The sequence below is a fragment of the Erpetoichthys calabaricus genome, chromosome 9, assembly GCF_900747795.2.
Source record: "Erpetoichthys calabaricus chromosome 9, fErpCal1.3, whole genome shotgun sequence".
Classification (NCBI taxonomy): Eukaryota; Metazoa; Chordata; class Cladistia; order Polypteriformes; family Polypteridae; genus Erpetoichthys; species Erpetoichthys calabaricus.
The window spans coordinates 16,061,101-16,087,627 of record NC_041402.2 but is presented as its reverse complement, the minus strand read 5'-3'; the positions used below and the strand labels follow the sequence as shown (position 1 = coordinate 16,087,627).

At 37.9% G+C, this 26,527-nt stretch overlaps 1 protein-coding gene across 4 annotated transcripts in view; it reads right to left on the bottom strand.

Annotated features, from left to right (window-relative positions):
- The window catches only part of rgs3a (regulator of G protein signaling 3a), a 459,798-nt gene that overhangs the window by 191,295 nt on the left and 241,976 nt on the right, over positions 1-26,527 (bottom strand). For all 4 annotated transcript variants that reach the window (XM_028809166.2, XM_051931938.1, XM_028809167.2 and 1 more), the window contains one exon: positions 14,131-14,256. In XM_028809166.2, coding sequence (XP_028664999.2) covers positions 14,131-14,256 — 126 coding nt within the window. The remainder of the gene's footprint in view (positions 1-14,130; positions 14,257-26,527) is intronic.

The following is a 26,527-nucleotide window of genomic DNA, read 5'->3' as shown; positions in this document are numbered from 1 at the left end:
GTCCGGACCGGAGGTGAGAGGTGAAGTCGGGGTAAGGGCTCCACCTCCAAGGATACACAAACAAGGCCAGCACGTTGGCAAAACGAAACCTCAGAAAAAAGTCACTTGCTTAGCCGCTAAGACAGAAGTGAGGCAAGCATGCCAGCATAACAGTATCCCTTTTACTTTTCGTCCCCCCGCTAATACATAAGTGAGACCAGCACGTCGGCAAAACAAAACCTAGAAAGAAAGACAAAGTCGCTTAGCCACTAATGAACAAACGATGCGAGCACGTCTTGGAAAATGAAACCTCCTAGGAGAGTAGTTCCTTTCAATTATCTGACATGTCTACATTTCAATTTTTTTTTCCTGACGATTTCAATAGTTTCTAGGCCCTCGGGCTTTTTACAGCACGGGCTTACATAACTAGTATTATATAAAAAACAATACAACTAATGTTCAAAGTGGAAAGGGTAACTTGTTACTTACAGTATCTATACATTGTGATGGGCGGCCACTTTATTATTCTGTAATCTATTTAAAACATTTGTTCCCCCAACATATATACTATAAAGTATGAAATGACTCTGAACTGTAAATCACTGGGCATGCTTATATTAGACAACTTTTGACTAGACAGAGAGATTTACTTTTCTCTCAAGTTTACATAAGCCCTTCAAGAACTGCTTTTTAAAGGACACAAGAATATAGCAAATGTGTATTTACAGACACTCTAAAGATTATAAATAGCAAAAGTTAACTTACAAAAGCTTTAAAGATTTTCCATCACACTCTATTTTTAAATAAATCCAAAATAAAGATTTCTTTATACATCTATAAAAAATTTGCTCATGCAAAGCTCACTCTACATGGGTACATCTATTGAGGTAAAATGCATACCAAGCAGAGGTAAGCTAGCATGTAGAGCATATCTTCTTCTATAATACGCTACCGTGGTTGTTCCGTTTGTCTGTCCAGGATTTTAAATCACCTGTAGCTCGCAAACCGTTTTACCTATTGACTTGAAATTTGGTACACATATACTATGTGACCTCTACTATCCGCTTTCGGGTGATGATTTTATTACTCTTTTTATCTTTATTTTATTTTATTGTAGAATCAACTCTCGGCAGCGTGCAGCAGGGTGGCCATGCGGCCCATGCATACGGGCGCCGTTCTCATTCCCTACCACTTTCGCTAATCATTCTTGAGGCAGATTGAAGACTTAAGTGCCAGATTAAGTTAAAAATTAAAGAAAATGTACTAAGTAATTGCAACACAAAAACTAACTTAATCAGTTTTAACGCGAAAAAATGCCAACGAAAGAAGAGAAGCAGCGGGCCACTAGGGTGGAGTAAAGAAGAGCTGCTCAGGAAGATATATATATCTCATCTGATTGACATGGAGGTACTGGACATACTTATTAACTGACCCAGTAAAACTCTTGCATAAAAGAATAGATTTTTCTTTTTACTTATTTTTTATCCAGTCACATAAAGTTGTAGATTTTTAACCATTTTAACTAAGAACAGCAGACTAAAATAAATTCATGTCAATAAACTTTCATCGTCCAGAATGCCCTGTCAGAGTTATTAAAAGCCTTGTAAATTCACTTCATATTTAGTCAAGTTATAGAAGGGTAATTTATATTAAATATATACAGGTAAATTCTTTACATTTGCAAGGGTTAAGGATGGAGAACCCTGCATATGTGAAATTCCGTGACTAATACTTGGGCCCTGCAAACTGTGGTGGGACAAAACACAGAGCAATATTGTGGTTTAATTTATTCATTTTTTTTTTTTTGTTCTTTATTTCGCCTTATACAATTTCTTGTATTAGGAATTTGTTAGTTTTCGCATACCCCTTGGGGTCAGAGTGCAGGGTCAGCCATTGTACAGCGCCCCTGGAGCAATTACAGGTTAAGGGTCTTGCTCAAGGGCCCAGCAGAGTAGGATCTCTTTTGGCAGTGACGGGGATTCGAACCGGCAACCTTCGGGATACCAGCGCAGATCCTTAGCCTCAGAGCCACCACTCCGCCCTAAGTGGCCTTAGCCTTATTTTAATTTTTTTTAATAAACTTAATTGTTGGTTAACTGACACCAACATGTTTGCATACTCACCTTAATAAGTTGATTCCCGTGAATCAGCATGGTAAGTGCACAGTGTCATCTAAGACTGGCCATACAGATAAAAAGGAGAGGAGCAGGTGAGAAAGGTGAAAAAGAAATCGGGAGAAAGGATGTCAAGAAGCGAGTGAGTGTGTGCGAGTTTGAAAAAGATAAGAGACAAGAGGGACATTATCCAACAGGGTTAGCGTGTAGTATAGACATGAGAGGTAATATCATTTCCTCCGTGAAACTGCAGTGATGTATGGCTCAAGCAGGATGGCTAGTGTTCTACGTGAGTTTCTGGTACAGGCAGTAGAGGGCGCTAGTGAGTGCACACACCAGCTGGAAGGAGATTTCTGCATTTGCTGAATAACTAAGGGAGCACTGAAGAACAACGGTAGCTGATGTAGATCCAACTAAAAATACATTTTAACATTAACAATATAGTATGCACTTACACTTACAAATATTAAATAGCACTAATATTAACATATAATTTTATGTGATACAAACCTTTTCCGTATTGTTTATATAGTTTTAGCTTGCACATCATCTGTAGTACTCTGCATTCTTTTGGCAAGCTCCATAAATATTCCCATTTAATAGTTTATGGCCAACTCGCAAAAAACAAAACAGTGAATGTCAAATTTGTAAATCTGGAGGGATGACTGCTGTGTACAGTATATCATTATCATTTAACTCTGACTGATTTATTATAGGCAGAATGGTGATGCAATGGTTACCGCTGCTACCAAAGATATCAAGTTTACTCAGAAGTTTGCACATTCTCTCCATGTGAGTTTTACTTGTCATATTTCATTCACATAGACTAGAAAAAACACACACACATCAATTATGATTCATTCAGATATGTAGGAAAAATGTATTAAATGAGGTGTTAAACATGAACATATTAAAATCGTGCATGAGTAACACAAGTGTTTACACTGTGTTAGTAATATTTGTTTCTGTAAAGCTTAATTGGAATAGTTCTAGGACATTAACAGGTTCTTCTCACCCTGTTCTGGATAAAGGCGTTAGAACATGACAGATAAATAAAAAGAAAGCTATCTTTTGAATTCCTGGTGTACATACCTTGGGAATTTACAAATAATATTTTATAGATCCTTCTAAATACATTTTAAGTAAACACATGAATACAAAGGTAGGATGGTGACCTGGTGGAGAGTGCTGCTGTTGCTGCCGCAAAGCTCAACTCATTAATCTGTATCTTTTGGTAAGGAGTTTAAATACCACATCTAATAACAATAGTGATTTATAATTTATACAGTAATCCCTCGCTACTTCGCGGTTCACTTTTCGCGGATTCACGACTTCGCGGATTTTATATGTAAGCATTTCTAAATATATAACGCAGATTTTTTGCTGCTTCGCGGGTTTCTGCGGACACTGGGTCTTTTTACTTCTGGTACTTGCTTCCTCAGTTGGTTTGCCCAGTTGATTTCATACAAGAGATGCTATTGGCGGATGGCTGAGAAGATACCCAATCAGAGCACGCAGTTAAGTTCCTGTGTGCTGCTGATTGGCTCAGCGACGGAGTGCTGCATTAACCAGGAAGTCTCATCTCACTCATTCAGCATTAACGTGCTCCTGCTTCAGGGGCCGTGTCCAAGCGCCAACAGAAGATGCAAATGATTGCAGAAAAGGTAAAAGTTTTGGATATGTTGAAGGAAGGGAACAGCTACACCGCTGCAGGACACCATTACAGCATCAATGAGTCCACGATTCTTTTTATTTAAAAAGGAGGAAAAGCATATAAGATCTACAGCCGCAGTGTCCTTTAACCAGGGCGCAAAACGAGTTGCAAGTGGACGTGATAAGGCAGTAGTCTGGATGGAATCTGCTTTAGGAATCTTTGCAACAAGGTCGACGACGTCATGACCGCCTACAAGTTGCTCTTTGACCGGAAAAAGAAGCAGCGGCAGCAACTGCCAATCACAATGTTTTTGCAGCCTCGCAAAAAAGAGCCAGTTCCTACTACTACTACTACTACTACTACTACTACAGATACACCTACGGAAACCGTGGAGGAGGTGCCCTAGGAAATGGCACCGCCGTCTGAAGAGACGTTAAATACAGTCATCGGCTGCGCAGTAAAAGTCATCATCACCTTCATCGTCATCATTTTTACTGCGCAGCATATTCGTCACCATCATCACGTCATATATAGCTACATGTACTTCGCTATACAGTAAGTGTAAACTTATCTACCGATTTCATATTGCTTAGCAGTTGTCCCTGTTATTAATAGAGTAAAGGGTGGGTTGTAAACAATACAGGGAGGGTTTAAAAACGTTCAAATACACGTTAAATTATTAAATAAATATGGTGTCCCTACTTCGCGGAAATTCAGTTATCGCGGTCGGCCTTGGAACCAATCTCCCGCGATAAGTGAGGGATTACTGTAATTTCATCTATGAGGTTTTTGGCATGATGAGTTAAATCTGTGTGTAAGAAGAAGACGACACTTTAAATCAAAACTACTTATGACTTGGACAGAGAAAACACATTTGGCAGTGGTACGTACAGTATATGTGTTAAAAGTGGTGACTGGATGATTAGGTTCTTTCGTTCTGTTCTATCAGTAAGTTTGAAAGTAAAAGGTGGCACACTTAACAGCAAATGTAATGAATGAAGCATTGAAAGAAAGTATTCATGTTAATAAGTTAAATACCCAGATTCCTGGAAAAAAAACTGATCTGACAAGCAAGCACAGACAAGCTTCCATTTGTCCAAGATGCCTTGCAGAATAGACCATTAGTTATACTCACATGAATTGTGTCAACATGTTGTGGAGTGCCAAGTTATCACTGCCTGGAATGTTACTCTGCTGCCTTTTATTTCATATTTACATAATGCATTTACCTAACAGAGATGAATTCATGTGTCATAATGTATTCACTAGGTACAGATCCTGTTGGAATGAAATGTGACTTTAATATTTCCTTTTAAGCAATGGAAAGCACTGATGTTATAGTTTGCAATGTGATGTTGCACAATTTCACAATAAGATAGGACATTCCAAAGACAAAATATCATCTTTCTGAATATAAAACATGGTCACTTCAACAGATTCAAAGTTCTGTAATCCTCTATAACAGTCCCCCAAACGCACCGCCACTTACTGCTTCATGCTTAAGGCAGCTAAAAATAAATAAGTACTGCAAACAAAGAAACAGGGTAATGGCCATGCAAACAATAAATATCTGTGTTGCAAAATTATTTGCACGTAGCCTTTGGCTTTAGTTTTTTAACTTCTCTGCAACAGTACCGATACAGAAGCCCAAACCTTCAAATAATAAAATATGTGGCTCTAATTTTAAATTAGGGAGACCCAGGTGGCACAGTTGTTAGCAATACTGTATCTAAGATCCTGAGCCCTGTGTTGATGGCCCACACTCGGTCATTCTTTACTGAGTACACAGGTTCTTTCTGGTCATCCACATTTCCTCAGACATCTCTATATGTTAACGTCTGATTTGAAACTGGTCGAGTGTGGCGTGGGTGTGTGCGAGTGGTCGCTGCAATGAACTGTCCAGGGCCTTTTTTCTGCCTTGCACCCAGTGCTGCTAGGACAGGCTCCTGTCCTTGTGACCTTTTATTGGATTAAGTGGTATATTTTAAATGTTTTGGTTGAGTTCCCTGAATGCTACATGGCACTTAGTCATTGTCACTTAGCATAAGGATTTTTTTGAAACTGAAATTGAAACACAGAGTGGAAGGAAGATTTGCACATTGCAAATGTAAAATAATGTGTCTAAACTAACCATATATATATATTATTATTAACAGTACTTACCATATTATGTTTTATATATCACAATATACTGTTTGACAGGTTTGTTTTCAGCGTGTTTAATATGCTTTTGTTTCACTGAATAATAAAACTGAAATAAACTGATTTTTCAGAAAAGGATAATATTACACAGAACAATAACATGTTTTTTACTTGCAAAAATCTATTTAATGTTTCAGTAACCATAATGTAACTGACCATTCCAAGTTTTGTTTATTTTCCAAAATAAGGTGGTAGATTAAAAGGTAAAAGCAAATAGTTGGAAAACTGTTACACATCCCCCATATCACACTCAGGGTATTCATGCCTACTGCATCATTAACTAAGTCTAGAATTGTTTTCGTAGTATTCTACACTCAGCCTTACTGCCTTGTAAGTAAAAAAAGAAAAATGTTGTAATCAGATGGCAGAGGTTGGCACTTCTGCCTTACAGATCCATCTTCCAAGGTTCAGAACGCATACTGGTTATTTTCTGTATTCAGCTTGCATGTTCTGAATTGATTTTTCCTCCCAAATTCCAAAGATGCCCATGCTAAACTAACTGGCAATTATAAACTGTCCCTTTTTGGGTGTGTGCCCAAGTGGGCCTTGCAATGGACTGGCACTCCTTGGTGAATGATTTCTGCCTTTTACCTGGTACTGTTATGATAGGCTTAACCCCCAATACCCCCCAAAACCCTTACCTGGATTAACACGTTTGAAAAAGTCGTCTTTATGCAGGTTACACTTCTACAGGGAAAAAAGTAGCAGAACTTTCACAGAATTTATAAATTAAAGTGAAAAAAGTAATGAATAAGTTGTTCAATGTTTATTTTATATATTTATATACATACATACTGTGATGGATGGTCAGGGATTATGCCCTACCGGGAGGCCTGAAAGAGCATGGGACCAGGAGAAGGCCAATTCATACCCCGGAACATGAGAGGGCAGCACCCCTGTGTTTCATCGGGGCCACGGGCTTGGGGTTTAGAAGCTCAAACCTGTTGGGGTCCGTGGCCACCACCAGGGGGCATCTGGACAGCTCCAGAAACAAGGTCTGCAGCACTTCCACCACACCCGGAAGTGCTGCCAGAAGTTAATCGGGAAGCACCTGGAGCACTTCAGGGTGCAGAATAAAGGAGGCCGCCGCACTCCAGAAGAGGAGCCGGAGTCGGGTGGCAGAGGACGGAGCTTGACAGGAGTGGAAGCAGCAGAAGAAAAGCAAAAGAAACAAAGAAAATAAAGGAAAGTAAAAGGACTGAGTTATTGTTGTGACTGTTTTGGGCACTGTGTTGAGTGCAAGAAAGAACTGTAAAATAAATAAGAGTGTGCATTTGAACATTTTGTGTCCTTGGTGTCTGTCTGTAGTCGGGCTTCTATCACAATACATACATATTTACTATACGTAGATGTACATACACATACACATAAACATACACACATCCATATATATGGAAAAAGAGAAGGAAATGTATATTAATGTCCAGAAGTGTTGTTCTCCCAATACAGGACTTGTTATTGGGATTGTGTTACAGAACTCCCAACCCAGCACTACCACACCCAAAGAAACAATAGTTTCAATATGAAATTTTAAAAAATTATTTAAAAAGTGCCTTTACAAGGACTATTATAGTATTAGGGGCCTTAATCACTCAAATCTTAGCTGAGATAACCTTATAAACAAATCGGCAGGGTTTCATGGACGCAATCAGTGACTGTCTTTAAATATTGTACATTAAAACACAGAAAACTGTCTAAATGTATTATGTGCACATTCAGTGGCCGCCTTCTCTTTAGTGGAGAATTTACACACCTACTCCACATGACAATATACAGCCTATGAGCACTTTTCATGGCATCTTAGAATGAGTGATTATGTAGCTCACTGCACAGGTCGATACTCCAGCAAATGACACAATCACAGTAACATAAAACCAAGTAGAGAGATTTCAAACTCTAAATTTAATTTTAAGAAAATAAATCAAAATGTAAATGATCTATTAAAATTAAAAATGTGAAAGTAACAACTTAACAGGAAAAAAAGTTTACAAACAGAAGAAATCTGACTGGTATGCAAGAGCCCAGTATACAACTGCTAATGTTTTTCAAAGCCACCATCCTTGTTTCTGCAGCAGAATGATCAAAAGCTTTCCTCGAGTACAAGCCTTTCCCGTCTTCTGCATGAGAACACAATTCCAGTTATTTACTGATCTACTTGCAATCGCTATGCAGTCCTGTAGCTTTTTGTATTTTATGCCCAGTTCCCAATTAAACATTTTCTACTGTTTGAACCTGGAGTCCAGTACTCATCTGGTACTTGCAAAAAGCCATGGGACAGAGCTGATACCAAGTACAAGTACTATATGGGCTACATAGGGCCACGACAAGTATCAACAAGTGGTATTGGTGCATCCCAAGTGAGAAAATAGAATTCTTTCACAAATGTTTTTCAAAAATCACTGCACACTGAAAAATTCCTTGTGGATTGGAAGCTGTTATTATATTGAGGAAAAGACTGAGCATCACAAGGCAAAATAGGTGTAGAGAACATTCATCATAGGCTTAGATAGGTTGAGATTGGGTTTCACTAATATGCTGGAAGTCTATGACGAAGCAACTAAACCACAGAATCAGAGAGATGAATGTCATATTGTGTGTGATATTCAGAAAACTTTTGATACAATCTCAGTTGAGAGGCTTGTGATCAAAGTAAAAGACATGCAAAGTTAAGGTGCTTTGTGTAGATGAGTGCAAACATGGCTTAAACCCAGGAAGCAAAGGGTTTTGGGGCAAGGAATTATTTCAAAATTAGGTAATGTAGAAAGTGACATTTCTAAAGCTCTTTTTCAACAAAATTGTACTGTTTGCATGGACAAAATTAAACAAAGCATGCATAGATGGTCTACCCTCCATCTTACTTTAGAAGGGAGAATTAAAACTATCAAGATAAATATCCTCTCTAAGCTTCTGTTTCTATTTCATAATCATTAAAAAAAAATTTAGATTCAATCATAACCTCAATTATTTGGAATTCAAGGTATCCACTCATCCAAAGAGCAACCCTTCAACAACCTAAATAAGAAGGTGGCATGGCTCTACCTAATCTTCGGTTTTATTACTGGGTGGCAAAAACATACAAGCTATAAAAACCTGGACACTGACACAAACAGATGAACACAAATTAGCTTGGTCTACAATAGAAATGAAATCCTGCAGTACCTCTTTATATTCCTTGCCTTGTACCCCAGTAAATACAAGTTATCGTCAATACACTAACAACCCAATTGTCCTTCCTTCACTTTGAAAATGGAACCAATGCAAGAAGCACTTCAAGTTAGAGAATATTTTTTCTGTGGCACCTCTACATGATAACCACCTTTTTCCAAACTCTTAAACTTACACAGTTTTTAAAACTGGAAAACGCACAGGATTAAATCATTTAGAGATTTGTATATAAAGTAATGTCTTTGCATCCTATGAACAATTACACTCCAAATTTAGTCTCCCATCAACACAATTTTTCCACTTTTCTCCAAATTAGAAACTTTGCTAAACAAAATTTGCCCAGTTTTCCTCACCTCTCACCTATTTCTACTGCAGAAGAGATATTGATCAGTCTCAGACAGCATTAAAACCATTTGAAAGTCCCTTCCTTTCAAAGATAAACAAATTACAGTGGGAAAAGGATCTCTCACTCATCCATCCATCCTCTTCCGCTTATCCGAGATCGGATCGCGGGGGCAGCAGCTTGAGCAGAGATGCCCAGACTTCCCTCTCCCCGGCCACTTCTTCTAGCTCTTCTGGGAGAAATCCCAAGGTGTTCCCAGGCCAGCCGAGAGACATAGTCCCTCCAGCGTGTCCTGAGTCTTCCCCGGGGCCTAGTTGAAGGCAGCCATGCATAGAATTCTCTCTAGCTCCATATGACTAAAATTGTCCAAAATGTTTCCAGGGCAAGATCAAACATGCAAAAGTAGAAATCAATTTCCAGGCTCACTGGAAATGCCTATCAGACAGTCACTCCTGACCCATTAACTGTTGTGTTTGGTGGACTCCCAGATGGGCTTAAAGTGGAGAAGGACAAACAAACTGTGATTTGTCTTTACTTCACTACTGGCATGCAGAGTTATCTTGCTCAACTGGAAGAATCCTAAGCCACCTCTGTTAAGTCAGTGGGTAACTGATGTTATCTACTATTTGAAATTGGAAAAAAATCAAATTCTCAAAACTTTTTTAAACTTTTTTAAAACCTAATCAATAATATTTTAGAGTAAGCACTTATATTGATGAGGAAGACTCCTTTCTATCTATACTACTCTCAAAAGTTTTACTCGGGCTGTTGGCCGTCCTCTCTTTCTCTTGGGTTGGGGTTGAACTGAATTTAGTTTTGTTAAGTTTGACTTGACTGTATGGAATATTACATGCTTTAAATAAATTCAATAAAAGTATAAAACAGTGGCATTTCTCAGAGGTCAGTGCCAGGGTAGCTTCTCTTTCTAATTTTAATACATAATTCGCCAGCCTCCTCACTCACTCACTCACTCACTCACATCAGTCCGAAGCCGAATGTGCAGTCGCCTTCTGTGCACGTCTGAAGCCGAATGCGCAGTTGCCTTCTGCGCAGCTGCCCGAAAAACCTTACGAGACCGACATCGCGGCAGGCGATGGATTTATGGCCGCAAAAATTCAAAGAGAGAAGCGACTTCAATTAAAGCTCTAGAGGCCTGAAAGGTGATTTCGACTACAGCTCGAGGCCTAATTACACATTCTGATTCAATTACGCATTCATTCAATACACCTATATCAGGTTTGTGGTGCTTATACTTATTACTATTCCACTCGTGCCCATTCCATCTTACGTTGTCGAAACGGGCTCTTTGTCTAGTACTTAATAATGGTCTTGGTAAGAATATAAATAACAAGGTGGTTACATTTTCAGATGTAACTAGGTATCGAACTAGACTTGAACAGAATTCAGACTCGGGATGAGATTTAATGTATGTAAAAAAATTACAAATAAGAAATAGTGATGAGACAGTAATTTGCACAAAATTGTGGGTTTCAGAGCATTTAATTTTGCTTTGAATATTGCAACACTGACATAAGAAGAAAGAAAGGTGTTTAGATTCAGTGTGGGAGCAAAAGAAACATTTTTTCTGATGCATGCACTATTGGACTAAGCGAGGCTGCAATAACTAAACTCAGTTTTGCTCTCGATATTTCTTATCTCATCTATCATTTCTGCAGGCGCTGGCCCACTACAAGTAATTTTCTTCCCCAACACCCTGTGCGTATCCGACTTCCCATTAAATCTACAAAACATGAAACCCGTGAAGAAGGAAACTTTTTAATATCCATGTCACATTTCTAAAAGAGACTTCCTCCCATTTATTTTAATCTGAGAAATGTATATGTCTAAATGGGGTGCAGGATGCTGTCAAACCACACAAAAAAAATAATTTTTGTATTTCACAATTGCAAAATAAATTTAGTGTCAATATTGCAAAACCATATGTAAAACACATTCTTCACTACTGAAACAAAAATATTAGATTTGAATACACAATGGCAGGTTTTAAACTTGAAAGTACACCTTATGATGACCTAGGAGTTGTAGTGAACTCTTTATTATCTGGCTAATAAGATGTTATGTTATTTATAGGTGGATATGTGGAATAATAAAGATTATGTTTGTAATACAGTATAAATAGCTGACTAATAAGGCCTTATCTGTAATACCATGCAAAATTTTGGTTTCTTGACACAGATAGATAGGTTATTAATATGCAGTCTGGTATATGATAGTACTTTAGGGGCCATTAATGTCCCTGGCATTAAGCCTGAATTCTACATGAACACGGTTAAGCAGGAGTCAAACTTGGTGAGATGTTTAATGACCACTTTACTGTGCTATGCTTGAATAACTCTCAGGACAGTATTCTGTTGCCATCTAGTGGGTGAAATAAATTCATGATGCAGAAAATTATGAAAATTTCTATACATCATGCCACATTATGGTAACTCATCTATATTCATGAGAGGGTCGGATCCTTTAACTAAAAACAGAATGGCAAACAAAAAGCCACAAAGTCAGTTTTAGACCAAACTGAAACTGAACAATTGCTCAATTCGAGCAATAGTAATGGCAATGTGGATTGGTCATTAGACTATGACACAGATAGTAAAATTGACACTTGCTCAGTAGAACCTGCCATGCTTTGGTGATGTTCGTGTTTGTTGTTGGTTTCATAATAGCACACACCTCCTCATCACCCAGTTATGGGTTACTCCATTCTAAAGGTGTCTGTGGATCATGATTATCTGGACTTCTTAAAATTTGTCAGTGAAAGTCTGGTGGAGAAAATAGCTGCTGATGCGAACCGTTATGCTGAACACTGTCAAAAAACTCTGCTTGTCGCAGTCACTGGTAGACTGTTGCTGCAAATGATAGTGTGGCCATTTTTCAGTCTCCTGATATTGCAAGGCATAGTGAGTAAATTAGTCCAAACATGACACTGGTAAAGAAACTGGCTCTTGCAGACACTCACTTTCGGTGAAATTATGAGTTAGCACCATTTTTTTTTATTAACTACCTGCACTCCACTAATAGCAAAGAATATGATGATCATCCGGCACTGAAACTGTTCAAACTATGGAATGTGAATCAAACAGTAGGCAGAAATATGCAGAAGGCGGGTTTATGCTTCTGATCGTGAGATCAGTATTAACAAATTCTTATTTTTATCTTAGCTTTTCTGGGGGTAAACATAATGCTAAGGAGGCTACAAGCCACAGAACGGCGCCTGTGATATTGGTCAGTACGAAAGACATCATATGAAGTAAAGATACAGTGGCTTAAAAAAAGGACCCTTTGGTTCTATGCTATAAACGCCCCTTTAAAAAATAAAGATGTTTTGTTCTGCACCTTGTATCTGAATGTGCTATAAAGAGCGCTATATAATACATATTTGAAAATCACCCCATAATTATGCTTCTTATAGGTACATTATAGAATATGTGCAGATTAGAATTACATTTAACAATTACCACATTAAGCTGATCATTATGTTCATATACTGTATTTTCGAAAGAAAAAATGTAAGCACACAGTAATATTACTACTTAGGTATGGTAGAAAAGCACTTTTACCTTCAAGCATTTTCAATAGTACTAGGGTGTTGTACTGTGTTAGCCATTATGAATGTAGTGAGAAGTCAAGCAAAATGATACGTTTTTGTTGGCTAAGAAAAAAGATTACAATATGCAGGCTTTCGAGGCATCTTAGGCCCCTTCTTCACACAGGATGTAGGGGCCTGAGTTGCCTCAAAAGCTTGCATATTGTAATTATTTTCAATCTCATTTTTTTTTCTTTACCAGGCATCCATTTCTAAATGAAATATTTTAATCATTTTACCATTAATGGCCATTTAAAAATGATCCATCCAACTAACCTTTTGACTGGAGTGAATTATTTCAAAATTAGCACATTCTTACTGATATGAATCAAAAAGCTTAGCTGTGCTTTTCATGACATTTTAAGGTTATTGGTAGAAACCATCTCAATAAGAGAACTGCATCTCAGTGTTATTGACACCTCAGGGCATAATATACTGTAAAGCAGAAATTGTATAGTTATGCATTAGAAGTAACCTGTTGTTAGGTAAAGCAGTCGAAAGCTAAAAGAATTTAAGAAAAGCGTGTCTACTACAAACCATAAGACTATAATATCATTTCCTGACACACTTCAATGTATCTTGCAGTAATATAAAGAGCATATTCAATATCACCTGGTGTCATTTTCTTAATGTTAACTGCAAGACAAATAAGCAGTTACCACATAACTGAGTCAACTAACCTCTTTATGAGAATCCAAACTCTCAGCATATCAATAAAATGCAGGCAAATTGTGACGCATCTTTAAAAAGCCATTAGAGAAAAAGAACAAAATGACAACTTATGCTACTGGACATAAAACTGATACAAAGTCTGATATCATACAAATGTACAAGAAATGGAAAGCAGTAGGAGAGAACTAAAATTAAAAAACACAATTACTAATAATAATAATAATACATTTTATTTATATAGCGCCTTTCCCATGCTCAAGGCACTTACAGAATATAATAAAGAACGGCAGCGAAGATTTTCAACAGACCTCACATTAAAATTGTTGGGGTTTCTTAGTTTTAAGAGATAATGTTAAAACAAGTTATGGAACAATCCAACAGAAAGATGGTATCTTACTTTGTCTTCTGCTGAAGATTCACTTCTTTTGAGGTGCTGCTTTGTAATGCTCTCCTTCAGGCACTGCTGCACTCTTCTCTTCTGCTCTTCCGTGTAAGCTTCCAGATTTATCAGGTTCTCCGACTTCTGGCAGAGGCAAAAATATATAGAATGCATGAATCATTATTAACACTATGGCATAAACTTTACACTTTGTGTGGTTCCCTTTGTTTTTGGCGATAAAGGTGCAGGTAGTGAGTGATCCATTTTTATAGAGTGTTGACAACCATAGCATCTGTTTATTTAAGCTTGAAAGGCAAACTGAGCATTCTGCAACAGCAGAAAAGGGGAACTGGCATGGCTAACAGTTTATGACAGCTCATATCACTGTCTAAATTAAACTTAAAAGTTACCAGTAATACAGGAACAAACTGAAGTCTCTGCTTAAAAAAAACAAAATAATAGAACAATTACACATATTAGAATACAGAGCATTTTCTAATTCGAACCAACAATAAACAAAGCATATTTCATTAAGCATTATTAGCCCAGTTTAAAAAAAAAAAAAAAAAACCTATCCATTTTCTATTTCATTAAACTTTTTATTCAACTTAGGGAAGGTCATTAAATGGAAAAATTGATGACTTTCAGTCCACTGCACCAGTCATCAACCATGTACGCATATGTTCACATGGAAAACAATCCTACCCATTAATGTAATTTTTTCTGCAATGTTCAGTACTCACTACTGTAAACTATTCCCTTCTAAAAATTTTAGATAAAATGACACCATTTTATTGAACATGGTAGAAGACAGACTTGAGGGGTGAATATGCCTTTTTAATGCCACCAGTGACATTTCTGACAAGCTTGGGAAACTACATATCCATAAATTAACAAATATTGTTTCTATCAGAACATGTCATATGTACTGATTTGGCAACTTGCCTCAAAAACTCGGTGTGACACAACAATGTAAATGTAATAATTTTTTATCTTTTGGGTGCTCTCCAATAATAAACTATAAGGTCCTGAAAACAGACCGTACAGTTTCTTGCACACAACACCAGATTGACACTTTGGCACTCGTTCATTCAAGTAATTCCTTATAGTGTAATAATAATTCTTTGCATTTATATAGCGCTTTTCTCACTACTCAAAGCGCTTAGCAATTGCAGGTTAAGGGCCTTGTTCAAACGCCCAACAGAGCAGAGTCTCTTTTGGCATTTACGGGATTCGAACCGGCAACCTTCCGATTGCCAGTGCAGATCACTAGCCTCACAGCCACCACTCCAGTCCATTTACGTCTAATTTTTATTGTTAATGATTTACATTGCATTCACACAAAGTCGGATACTTTTTAGATTCAATTTTTATTTATTTATTTTTTTAAAGGTTCCCAGAAGATGCTGAGCTCTGTCTTCTCCCGATATCCTCATTTTGCATGTGCACCTTCATGTAAATTTATATTCTGTATAATGCCATAGAAAGTGTACTGATGCACTTTGTTGTAAATGAATGATTTGTAGGCTGAATTCGCTATTAGTTCACATATACTGGTGGGAAGAAGTAAGTACACCACATGAAATATTTATTCTCTTTTAACATATATGGATATATCAAGGTTTGATCTTCATTTAAACAGTAGCTATAGATAAGGGTGATATAAAATTACAAACATCATCAGCATTTTCACTTTGTAGTCCATTGTAAATTTTAAATAAATATAAATGCAAATTCCCATGTGGAAAAGGTAACTACACGTGTATATTTATCATTACCTCAAACAGTTAAAATTAGAATTAGTGCACCACATCAAATGCAAATAATCAGACCGTAATCGGAGAGGATCTTAGAGAAGCCCGTCTTACTTACACCTCAGACATTTACTTTGGGACCTACTGTACAGGTAGTTCTGGCCAATGTTGATGTAAAAGTGCAGGAGTCTACCATTAGAAAGAGGCTGCACAAACCAAATCTACATAGCAGGTGTTCTCAGAGGAAGAAAATGTTGCTGTCCGGAAAGAACACCTAGCGCAGGGATGTCCAACTCTGGTCCTGGTGGGCCGTAGTGGCTGCAGCTTTTTATTCTAACCCTTTTCCTAATCAGTGATCAGTTTTCACTGCTAATTAACTCCTTTTTCCTTCATTTTAAAAGCCCTGTTTTTAAGGATTCAGTCCTCTGAATTGATTTGTTTCTTTATTTAAGGGTAGCCAAACAGAATTGACATGTGAAAATAGCCAACAGTTGACCAGCTAAATCGCAACTTCAAACAACCTATTTCACTCCAGCCAGCTTCTTAATGAGAAGCCGATTCTTGTTGTTAATTAAAGCCATTACTGAATATCACGACTTGTTGCTACTCTCATTCTGCCACAGCAAACCGTTGGTTTTCTGTTTTAAGGGAAAAGAAAGATCTAAAGGGCCTGAGTCAAGTCAATGAAAAGGCAAAACAAGTCAATTAGCAGCAAAAACAGCTCACTAATTAAGAAGATGGTTAGAATGAAAACCTGCAGCCATTGTGGCACTCCAGGATTGGAGTTGGAAACCCCTGACCTAGCCAAAGACCAGGGGCCTCATGTATAACGCCGTGCGTAGAACTCACACTATAACATCGCGTTAGCACAAAAGTGGGAATGTGCGTACGCACAGAAAAATCCAGATGCAGGAATCTGTACGTACGCAAACTTTCACTTTCTTCCGCTACATAAATCCAGATCAGCGTGAAAAGTAACGCACGCGCCTCTTTGAATATGCAAATCAATATAAATAGCCCTTAAGCTCAGTCTTCTGTGAAAAGACAATGGGAAAAGCACGGGGGAAAATATAAGAATTTCAGCGAATACCAAGTGGAGGCAAAGGAAAAATGTACTATTTGTTGGTTTAAACAGTGATATAAACAACAAAAGGAAGTTGATCAAGTGGCAGAGTGTTGGAGAAACTCGAAAGCTCAAGTTCACAAAGTCGCACAGTGCCCGAAATAAAAAAAGAAGTCACATATCAAAGTTGCCGTGAAAAGGCGAGTCGTAGCCCACTGTCCGAGTGTCAAGAAAGCTTATTAGGGTACACACAAAAAAAAAATAGGCACACAGTGGGGAAAAAAGCACGAAATGTCAACTTTAATCTCGAAATTTCCACTTTTAATCACGTAGTTTATTTTACCATTAAAGTAGAATATCGTAAAGTTCATCTTAAAATCGTTTAATTTACTAGTTTCTCAAATCCCATTGTAACTAAAGTTGCACGTTAAATGTTTTGTTCTGTATTTGATCTTCTTTGTGCTCTGTGTGTGAATCACTACCTGCTTCTTAAACGGGCTTTCTCCGACAGGACACATAATCCATTACATTCGTGATATTACAGCTCTCTGAATAATTAAAATACTGAGATGTATACGTGATATCTTTTTCATGATGATAGGAATGAAAGCATGTTATTACACATGGGAACACGGTGGCGCAGTGCTTGTTCATATCTCACTCAAGAGGCTTGCTGCGCCATGCGCGACCTTCGATGGAATAATTTATTACAGAAGTACTGTCTCTTTCAAACATACTAACCTCCAATTCCTGTCCTTACTTTTCTTTCTCCAAATACCCAATCGCCACACAATCAGCTCTGTAATAGACGTGAAGCCATCTGTAAGCTTAGAACGCCAATTCTTCAAAACTTTTAAGGAACATTGAAATATCTTCGTAGTACATGTTTAATTATTCTATCCATCTATCCTTCCAGTGTAACGTCAGCACCAGCAAGAATACAACGCAATGCAGGAACAATCCATGAACTAGCTAGCACTGCGGCACCGTGTCCTCACATGTTTAATTATTAACTATAGACTATTTAAATGAAGTTAAAGTTTTATCTGTATAATATGATTAACATATTTTGCTGCATTTCATTTTAAAAATGATATCGTCATCATATGTAAATACGCGCTTTATAAAGTGGCGCAGGTTGTGCAATATTATAACTGTTGTGCAAGTTTACAGTGAGGTGATTGTACTTATAGGTACAAACAGTTCTACAAGGATCGCTTGATGGACTGATTGAGTGCGTTTATAGTTCTTGGGATGAAACTTTTTCTGAACCGCGACTTGATACAGGAAAGGCTTTGAAGCGTTTTGCCATGGCTGAGGCAGCGTCTGCTTCATGCTGTATACCGATAATTCTCTTTCCAATCAGCTGCTGCTGTGATTCCCCACTCTGATACAGTGATATAAATACTCCGAGTGGTGCAGTGAGAGTAATGTGGAAAAAGATGATCTGCTGTGACAACCCTTAACAGGAGCAGCTGAAAGAAGAAGAAGATGCAATGAGAGTAACAATGCTAAAGCAGTTATGGTATTTGGAATACTATGGCTATTCCCTGGACCATTGTATTGTTACAGGTTAATTACAATCAGATGCATTACACTAATAAACAATATGCAGTTAGTTTCAGTGTATTTATAAAGCCGCGTCAGGAATGTGGATCTAAGAAAGAAAGGGTGACCACACAGGAACAGTAGCACTGCTTTGACGCTAGGTGCCACCAGTCTGCAAAACCGAGCGGAGAAATTGCGTACGCCAGGGTATGAGGTACCGTGGAAATGTGCATGACTTTACGCCCAGTTTAGGTTTTATACATCGCGATTTGAGCGTGGAAACATTTGTACACAACACTTCTGTGCATACGCACCGTTTATACATGAGGCCTCAGGACTGCTGGATAAATGAGCTCTGGATTGAAGAGACCCAGACAAGACTTATTTGGCCATTGTACCAGAAGAGATATTTGACAAAATCTGAAGACAGCATTTGACTAGAAAGACTAACATAAAGCATGGTGGTGAAAATGTGATGGTTCAGGGCTGCTTTGCTACATCAGGGCCGGAATAGCTCACCATCAAAGAATCCACCAGGAATGCTTCATTGTACCAGAGCGCGCTTCACAATCATGTAAGGCCATCTGTTAGAAGACTGAAGCTGATCCAAAAGTGGATTTTCCAACATAAAATAAATCTAAACATACCAGAAAATTCACAGAGGAATTACTGAAAAAGAAATGGAGGACTCTAGAATGGCCAAGTCAAACCCCAGATCTGAGTCCCATTAAGATACTGTGATTATAATCGGGCTGTACAAGATACCCATTAAACATCACAGAATTCTGCATGGAGCAGTGGGAAAAACTTTATCTCAGTCAATGCCATAGACAGTTAAATGCCTACAGGAGGGAGCAACAACTGCTATCAGAGTCATAGGTGGACTTACTTTGTCCACAGAGGGAAATGACACATCTATTCTTTTTTTGTTGAATATATTACTGCAAAAATCTAATTTTCACTATTTTATTCTGAATTACATCACCTTCATCTAATGAAACTGTTTAAAAGAAGATCAAATCTTGCTATATCGACATACACTAAAAGATCAAAAGTTTGGGGTCACCAAGAAATGTTCATGTCTCGATGCATGCTCAATAATCCAGGTAAACTCTCACCATCCACTAGAGCACAAACTAGGTGTCATTAGGACTCTACAACACAGAGCTAACACCATTCCCACAGACTCAGAGGCCAGGGAAGCAGAAGAACACCACGTCAAAAAGGCCCTGAGTAAATGTGGATATCCCAGCTGGTCCTTTGTCAAAGCAGGGAGGACACCTAAAGAACGCTCCAAGCGATTCATGAGAGAGGAAGGACATCCACTGCCTAAGCAAAAACCCTTAGTGATCCCGTATGTGTCAGGAGTATCGGAACAGCTGAGGCGCATTTTCTCGAAACACCAGGTCTCAGTGGCTTTCAAACCCCAAAACACGCTACGCCAAAGATTGGTCCATCCCAAGGATCGGGTCCCACGGCACAAACAGAGTAACATAGTTTACGCAGTTAAGTGCCAGGAGGAGTGCCGTGAATTGTACATCGGGGAAACCAAGCAGCCACTGGCTAAGCGCATATCACAACACAGAAGAGCTTCCTCGTCAGGCCAGGACTCCGCAGTCTATTTACATCTACAGGATAGTGGTCACTCCTTTAAAGATGAAGAGGTGCACATCCTGGACAGGGAGGAGCGCTGGTTTGAGAGAGGAATCAAGGAGGCCATTTACGTGAAAAAGGAACGACCATCTCTGAACAGAGGAGGGGGCCTAAGGGTACATCTGTCGCCATCTTACAATGCTGTGATTGCAGCCATTCCTCAACCCTCTATGAATGGTTCACACGTCTACTAATCAGTGAACAATTTGCATATCACTGATCAACTGGCCCTTTGTCAATGGTGCTAGTCTCTGTGATTAAGCAAAGGTACTGTTTATAAGGTTGGGGAAACCTGCAGTCAATTGAGAATGAGGAAGAGACTTGGATAAGTCTCGAAATATTTCTCCCACTTAAAAACTTTGTCCAGATGAACAGAATCAAATTTCTAGGAAGAAATGTTCATGTTTTTTGATAGAAGATAGAATCAGTAGTTCGAGAAACAAGCACCTTAGATGTCCTCAGTTGACTTCTTCCTTAAATACACACTAAAGACCAGCATGATTTGCAACAGATAAGTGATTCTGGGATGCTGCGCATAATACACTTTTCTGGTTATCTTCTGTTCAGTGTGTGAAGAAAAAAAACATTTCATGGAGTGTACTTACTTTATTACAACTAGAAGATGCAAAAGAATAGTTAGTATGTATAAGAGGGATCATGTTATCGTGGGTGACACCCTTTTTATGTTTATATTTGTACAAATCATTCCTATGCCATTTTCAACTCCACAGACTATCAACTGTGGGCCACCAGGTAACAGCAACTATGTGCCAAAGAGGGTTTGTATTTAAACCATCTAAGTTTACTGACCTTTTCAGGTTTACCTGACTACACTATCATCTGGAACTTAATGTTGACTTTGTAAACTGACCATATTATTTTAAACCCTCATCCAGTAACTTTAAAATTTAACCAGCCAAGGCAACACAATTTTAAACATTGTTGTGATCCGCTCTTACTGATTCAAGCATTACCTCATCTTCTGCCTTAGCAAACAGCCATGCTCTAAAATTGAAGATTAGCAGGGAGGGCTTCAGACACAAAAGTGTGGTTATGGGTGCTGCAGAATCAGAAAGCAGCAGAAAAAATGAAGAGAAGTAGCTTCACACCTATTTTCAACTACTTTACTCTTTACCTTATACAACACAAAGCCACATAATTAATGTACCACCTGGTGACTCTACCATTTATCGTGGTCCTTTCCAATTTAAACTGGATTACAGAATCAGGTGTCAAGAAAATCCCATCCACAGAGCCAGCTGTCTTGCAACTTATAAAATAACCATAAAAAGAATGAGTAAGGATGGGACTAAAAAAAAAAAAAAAATCACCTAATGCCTTCCCTAAATGCCACCATCATTATGACTCATTATGGACAGCTACCACATGATCTATGATAGCCATCTCAGTCAGACCTTGGAAAATGAGGTTTCAGTGCCCCCATCATAAGTAAACAACTGAACATTTTCAATTTACAATAGAACTTTATCGCATTTTTCCCTGTATAACTGCTGACTAGAATACATGTATAGTACAAGACTCTAAGCACATCTACCCAGTAGCTTAAATGTATTTCATGCTAAAGAATATTTAAGACATAATAAACATTTTATGTAAAAAAAAATTGCATGACATTAAAGAATGTCAGAAGAATAAATCAAATTTACACTTGATATGCTCCAGTTATTCTTACATATATTTATACAGTGGATTCAAAAGTACTCAGGCCACTTAATTCTTTCACATTTTGTTTTGATGCTGCCTTGGACTAAAATCATTTACATTAATTTTATCCCAACATCAAGTAACAGTCAATACCCTTAATGATAAAATGAAAACAACACTTTATAAATTTTTGCAAATCTCTCTAATATAAAAAAAAAAATCTTGCGACGAGACGTGATCTTTGGAAGGAAGATGCTTTGAAGAGAAACAGAGAGACACTTTCAAGTCCCGCGAGACGGACAAGTCAAGTCATACTTACAACCTTTGGAAGTAATTCCTGTGATACACATGCAGAGCAGGTTAGAGATAATGGAAGTAGGAAAATTTGAAAGTCTCAAAAAAAATGAGTAAAGATTGCACTGGTGCAAACAAATGGAAAATTTAACTCGGTGAAATAACAGAACAGCGAAAAGAGATCGCATAATGTTTGAGGATGTCTGGGGGACAAGAGAGACAAGGCAGTGAGATAAAAGGACAGGTGCTGTACAGGCTTTTAAATGTTCGAATCGCTGCATGAAATGCAGATCACGAGGCACGGCAGCAACAGCAAGCCAGCAGCTGATCGAGCAAAGAGGAGGTAAAAAAAACACTGTATTTGCTTCCCATTGTATCACCATTTATGAGGGGTTTCAGTGGAGTCCGAATTTGTTCAAGCCCTGGCTGGGTAGATCAAAGACATTCCCAGAATTGTTCCTAAGTCACTCCTGTGTTGTATTTTCTTTGTGCTCAGGGTTATTGTCCTGTTGGAAGATGAAACTTCAGCCCAGTCTGAGGTCCAGAATGTTCTGGAGCAGGTTTTCGTTAAGGATACCTCTGTACTTTGTTTCATTCAGCTTTCCCTCAACCCACTATAGTCAGTCTCCCACAACCTGCCACTGAAAAGCAACTCAACAGCATGATGCTCCCACCATCATGTGCTGGAATGTTATTGCACAGGTGATGAGTGGTGCCTGGTCTCCTCCAGGTATGATGCTAATATTTGTTTCATCAGGCCAGAGAATCTTGGTTCTCATTGTCTGAAAGTCCTTTAGGTGTCTTTTTTCAAATTGCAACCAGGCTTCCATGTGTCCCTTTACTGAGAAAAGGCTTCTATCTGGCCACTCTGTCATAAAACCTAGATTGGTAGACTATAGCAGTGACGGTTGTCCTTTTGGAAGTTTCTCTCATCTCCAAAAAGGTTTACTGGAGATCAGCGAGAGTGGCAATCAAGTTCCTGGTCATTTAACCTCATGGCCTTGCTTAACTGTAGGACCTTCTGTAGACAGTTGTATGACTTTTCTAATCATGTCCAATCAATTAAATTGACTACAGGTGGACTCCACACAATGTATAGAAACATCTCAACGATGATCAAAAGAATGGGATGCACCTCAGCCAAACTTCAAGTGTCATAGTAAATGTTCTGAATATTTGAGTCAATGTTATTTTTCAATAAATTTGCAAAAACTCAAAAAAATCCTGTTTTCTCTTTGTCATTATGTGTTATTACTGTAGATGTTGACTGATGAGGGAAAAAAATAATTTAAATTTTTTTTTAAAAATAACTGCAAAAGAACAAAATGTGAAAGGGTCTGAATACTTTCCGAATCCAATGTGTATTTGTATACATACAAATGCACATACATACACACATATTCTCAAACCCACTTATTATACAGTAGTTACAGGTCACAGTCTATCCTGACATCCCTAACCGCTATAAAAATACGCCACCTCCACAAAGTCAATTATGAGGTGCTGGATTCTTGAAGCAACAGCACTAACCACTTCACTACTGTGCTGCACCCACTTAATAAATGATTTTTTTTTTTTCTCATTGACAGCAACATGTAAATTAAATGATTTATTTTTCTTTGGTTATATTCTTGAATAAAAGCGCACTTGTTTTGTTATACTTTGTTAAAGTGTTCATTTGATATTTGGACTTTAGTGTTCACACATTATACACTTCACGTCATCATTTTGTCATTATTACTATAACATGAAAAAAGTTTCTGTTTTAGCTATGTGTTCAACATTTCTTTACCCAGATAGCTGTAGACACAGAACACACATGACATGTATGTATTCCAAATAACGACATATTATTTGCCTTATACAATTCCAGACACCTCACACCCAGATAAACAGACTTGAGCAGGGAGAACTTTGTATCCAACTTGAGCTGCGTTGGTGGGGGATTAGATAGCAGGCTGGTTGCTGCTTGACACATTTGCAAAACAAAGACGGAGATGGAGAGCTGTGAAGGAATTTAAGGTGGCCCAGCATTACGACTTTTTTATAGGTTTCAGTGATTCTAATGTTAAACAGAGAAAATGTACCATTTTAAGAATAAGGTCATTTTGAATTTGATGGCAGCAACACGTCTCACAAAAGTTGGAACAGGGCTAGGTTTACCACTATGTAGCATCTCCTCCTCTTTTAACAGAAGTCAGTAAACATCTGGGAACTGAGGAGACCAGTTGCTGGACTTTTGGGAGAGGAATGTTGTCCCATTCTTGTCTGATATAGGATTCTAGCTGCTCAATGACAACTGGGTCTTCTTTGTTGTATTTTTCATTTCATGATGTGCCAAATGTTTTCAATAGATGAAAGGTTTTAACTGCAGGCAGGCCAGTTCTTCTGCTATGAAGCCATGCTGTTGTAATAGATGCAGTTTAGCATTCTCTTACTGAGGATATGCAAAGTCGTCATCCAGATGGGAGTATATGTTGCTGTGAAACCTGTATGTACCTTTCAGCATTGAAACAGATGTTCAAACTACTAATTCCATAGGCACTAATGCATCCCCATACAATCAGAGATACAGGCTTTTGAACTGAGATGTTAGTCCTGAGGATGTGGTATCCATGTTTTCCAAAAACAATGTCAAATTTTGATTCAACTGACCACAGAACAGTTTTCCACTTTGCCTCAGTCTATTTTAAATGAGCTTTGGGCCCAGAGAACACGGTGGCATTTCTGGATCATGTTCACATATGGCTTCTTCTTTACATGATAGAACTTTAACCTGCATTTGTGAACAGCACGGTGAACTGTGTTCACAGACAATGATTTCTGGAAGTCAATGACAAAATCAGGCCTGTTTTTAATGGAGTCCACCTGAGGGCCAGAAGATCACAGGCATCCAATACTGATTTTCAGCCTTGTCCCTTGCACACAGAGATTTCTCCAGATTTTCATATTCTTTTGATGATATTATGTACTGTAGATGACGAGACATTCAAATTCTTTGCAATTTTATGATGAGGAACAGTATTCTGAAATGGTTACAAAATATGTAGATGCAGTTTTTGGTAGATTGGTGAACCTCTGCCAGTCTTTTCTTCTGAGAAACTCTGCCTCTCTAAGATGCTCTTTTTATACCCAATCATGTTACTGACCTGTCGCCAATTAACATAATTAGTTGCAAAATGTTCTTCAAGTCGATTCTTTTTTAGTGTCACTTACTTTTCCAGCCTTTTGTTGCCCCGGTCCCAACTTTTTTGACAATTCAAAATTAGCTAATATTTTTCATGAAATAGTAAAATGTCTCACATTCAACATTTGATATGTTCATATGTTTTCTGTGTTCTATTGTGAATAAAATATGGCTTTATGAGATTTTCAAATCATTGCATTTTGTTTTTATTTACATTTTACACAGCATCCCAAGTTTTTGGAATTGGGATTGTATACAAACACACACATACATATACACACATATATTGTATATACACATATACACGCACACACACACACAAACATACATACATATTTCTGTATACACACATTTATATATATTTTTACACATGTATGCATATATATACACACACACAGATATTGATTAAACAACCTAAGAGCCACAGCTCTGAACTGCAGTTTGAGGGGGTCAGGAAAGAGGACACAGATCAATACCATGCAGTACAGCAAATCAAACCTAAAAAATAATTGACCCCTCAGCTACAAGACTTAATTAAGAGCAGAATTCTGTGGAAAGACGAGATGCAGCACACAGAATGACCCCAGATGTTGGTCTTTATAGCAGTTTTGAAAACAGAACCATCACTAAAAACATCAGTGATATTCCTACTGCTCACAAAATTATTTTTTCCATGAACTAAAGTTGAGACTTTTATCAGCACAGGAAAATACATGGTCATGGGCTTAGTTAGCTGTTCTAAACGTTAGAACATTTTTAATTTAAGTTTATTACCTCATTGGAGAGAAGGGTATCATATTTTTGTTGACATAATATTTTTAGAACAATGAATCATATCCAAAAAAATCAGTGGTAATAGAATTTACTTACATGTATAAGTAGAGTACATGAAGTACAGGTTTTTTAATAGCACTTGCGAAGTTACTAAGCTTGGAAAATTTTAGAAACTATATTATATATATATATATATATATATATATATATCTGCGGTGGGTTGGCACCCTGCCCAGGATTGTTTCCTGCATTGTGCCCTGTGTTGGCTGGGATTGGCTCCGGCAGACCCCCGTGACCCTGTGTTCGGATTCAGCGGGTTGGAAGATGGATGGATGGATATATATATATATATATATATATATATATATATATATATATATATATATATATATATATGGTTGAAATAGTTTACTGTCAAATAAATGCAAAGAGTACACGACACGTGTTTCGCCCTCATTCTGGGCTCATCAGGTGTAC